The sequence below is a fragment of the Macrobrachium nipponense genome, chromosome 23 (assembly GCF_015104395.2).
Source record: "Macrobrachium nipponense isolate FS-2020 chromosome 23, ASM1510439v2, whole genome shotgun sequence".
Classification (NCBI taxonomy): domain Eukaryota; kingdom Metazoa; phylum Arthropoda; class Malacostraca; order Decapoda; family Palaemonidae; genus Macrobrachium; species Macrobrachium nipponense.
Window position 1 is genome coordinate 80,731,466 of NC_061090.1, and position 2,319 is coordinate 80,733,784.

A 2,319-nucleotide genomic window follows, 5' to 3' on the forward strand; every position below is an offset into this window, starting at 1 on the left:
CCTCTTGGGTCACATCCAGTGACGATTTCCATCGGAGGATGGGGAGGGCCTCCACCTATCAGAGGCGGCGATGGCCGATGTCTCTGCCCAGGATCTCTGTGTTCCTGACAATCTGCAGCGCCCCCACCAGGCGCTACAGATTGCCAGGAACACAGAGATCTCAGACGGAGGCAACGATCACCTACGCCTCCAATAGGAGGAGCCTCTCCCCATCCTCCGATAGAAATAGTCACTGGACATGACCCAGGAGGCCTTCTTCTCCTAACCACCACCAGTAGATCAGCAAGGCAATTCCCTGTGTTAGCACTTCAGCCGCCCTACGAGGAGGATTCCTGACACCTGGCACCAGCCGATCGACTCCTTCGGTGCTCAGCCAGACTCTCCTGGATAAGTTGTTCTGCTCCCAGCCAGTAGGTAGAGCTCAGCCATCTTGTCAGCTTGTTGTGTTGGGAATAGAGAGGTGGAAGGAAGTGAGCCAATTCTATAGCTTCCAAATCAGGCTAGAGTTCATATCCCTCTAGAGACAATATATATGTATGTATATGTGTGTGTGTGAGTGCATGTATGTGTGTATATACACATATGGGGGATATGATGTGTGTATATATGTGTTGTTTGTATACATATATATACACACTGGGGGTGTGTGTACATATATGTGCGTGTTGTGTGTACATATATATACACAATGGGGGGTGTGCACATATATGTGTGTTGTGTGTGTACATATATATACACACTGGGGGTGTATGTATATATATGTATGTGTGTGTGTGTGGTGATGTGTAATATACATACATATACATATTACTCCAGAGGTAATGCTCTGTATAATTTTACTCTCTTGTTCTGGCTCTGTTCAAGGACACCTATACATCTACATCCTTGATCTCCCTCTCATCTGGTCCTTTGGCGCCACTCTGCTTCCCATCACCTGAATGACTGACAGACTCCCAGGGCTGACAGAACTTTTTTTTCGTCTCCACAGCTGGTCTTGCATCTCATCCTCAGCAACCAGCTGTTGAAGACGAGCTTCCTTTTTCATCCTCCACTTGTCCCGGCTCCTCGTTGAGAATTTCCAACGGGACTCCAAGTTCCTTCAGCAATCTGTTCTTCTGCTGAACTTCTCCGCGTAGACAAAAGAGCTCTACTTCCATCTCGATGATCTCCTTGCCTATGCGCTCGTTTATTGCCCCGAAGCAAGATTCCACGTACTCCAAGTGCTGGGCCCGATCTTGTTCTCTCAGGTTCTCAATCCGTTCAACTTCCTTCTGCTTCGTTTGTAGTTCCTCTTCTTGTCTCAGGTTTTGACACGAAAGCTCCTCAATCTCCCGCTGCTTCTTCTTCAACTCCTTCAGGAGCTCTTCAATCTCGTGTTGTTCCTTCTCCCCAAGTTCCTCCTCGAGAGGATCTGCTTTGTCTTCTTTTCCAGTGATCTGACCACAGTTGGAGAGCTTCTCGTCTTGAATACGCCTGTCCATTTCCCTATCTTTGTCTTCCAATTGCTTTTTAAGTTCATTAATTTCTTTTTGTTTTTCATTTACTACTTTTTCATTTCTTTCATTTAGACTCAATATTCTATCGAAAAGTAATATCTTGTCTTTTAATTCTTCCTTGAAATCATTCATTTCCTTCTCCTTTTGAATATACGTGTCCATTTCTTTCTCTCGGTCTTCCACGTCCTTTCGAAGTTTATCAATTTCTTTTTGTTTTTCAATTGCTTTTTCAATTAAAGCTTTTTCATTTCTTTCATTTTGGCTTACAAGTTCATCAAAAGCCAATTGCTTTTCTTCTAATTCCCTCTTGAGACATTCAACTTCCTTCTCACAAAAAACAAGCTTGTATATATCACTACCTCTGTCTTCTATCTCTCTTCGAAGCTCACAGATTTCTCGTTGTTTTTCAACTATTATTTTCTCAAATTGCTCTTTGCTTTCATTGCATTTGACAGATTCTTTCGCTTTCGCCTCTAGTTCCTTACGAAGTTCATCCAGTTCCATTTGCTTATTGGTAATCTTGCACCAAGAGCCCCTCTATCTGCTCATTTTTTCCAGCCAGTTCTTTCTGTAGCTCTTGGTTCATCCTCTCATATTCAATAGCTTTTCATGTTCCGAGGCGTTTTGCCTTTTCAGTTCAGCAATATCCTTCTTATTCTGCAAAAGATCGTTTTCCTTTGCAACCTGACTTTCTCTCAGTCCTAGAATTTCCCTCTGATGATTGCCCAAAGCCTGCTGGTCCTCTAGTGCCTTCCTCTGCAGGCTCTGGTTCTCTAGGCAGATAGCCTCCATCTTGGCCTCTACTTCCAGAACTCTAGCATCT

The 2,319-nt window shown here is 44.0% G+C and overlaps 1 protein-coding gene across 1 annotated transcript; it reads right to left on the reverse strand.

The window, feature by feature from the left end:
- Positions 1-1,007: 1,007 nt before the first annotated feature.
- Positions 1,008-2,000, reverse strand: LOC135198347 (myosin heavy chain, clone 203-like). The gene has a single exon (XM_064225915.1). The coding sequence runs from the start codon at positions 1,998-2,000 to the stop codon at positions 1,008-1,010; it is 993 nt and encodes a 330-aa protein (XP_064081985.1).
- Between the last annotated feature and the right edge of the window lie 319 nt (positions 2,001-2,319).

Coding starts and splice junctions, on each gene's coding strand:
- LOC135198347 (XM_064225915.1), bottom strand. CDS start 2,000: ATGGAACTGGATGAACTTCGTAAGGAACTAGAGGCGAAAGCGAAAGAA.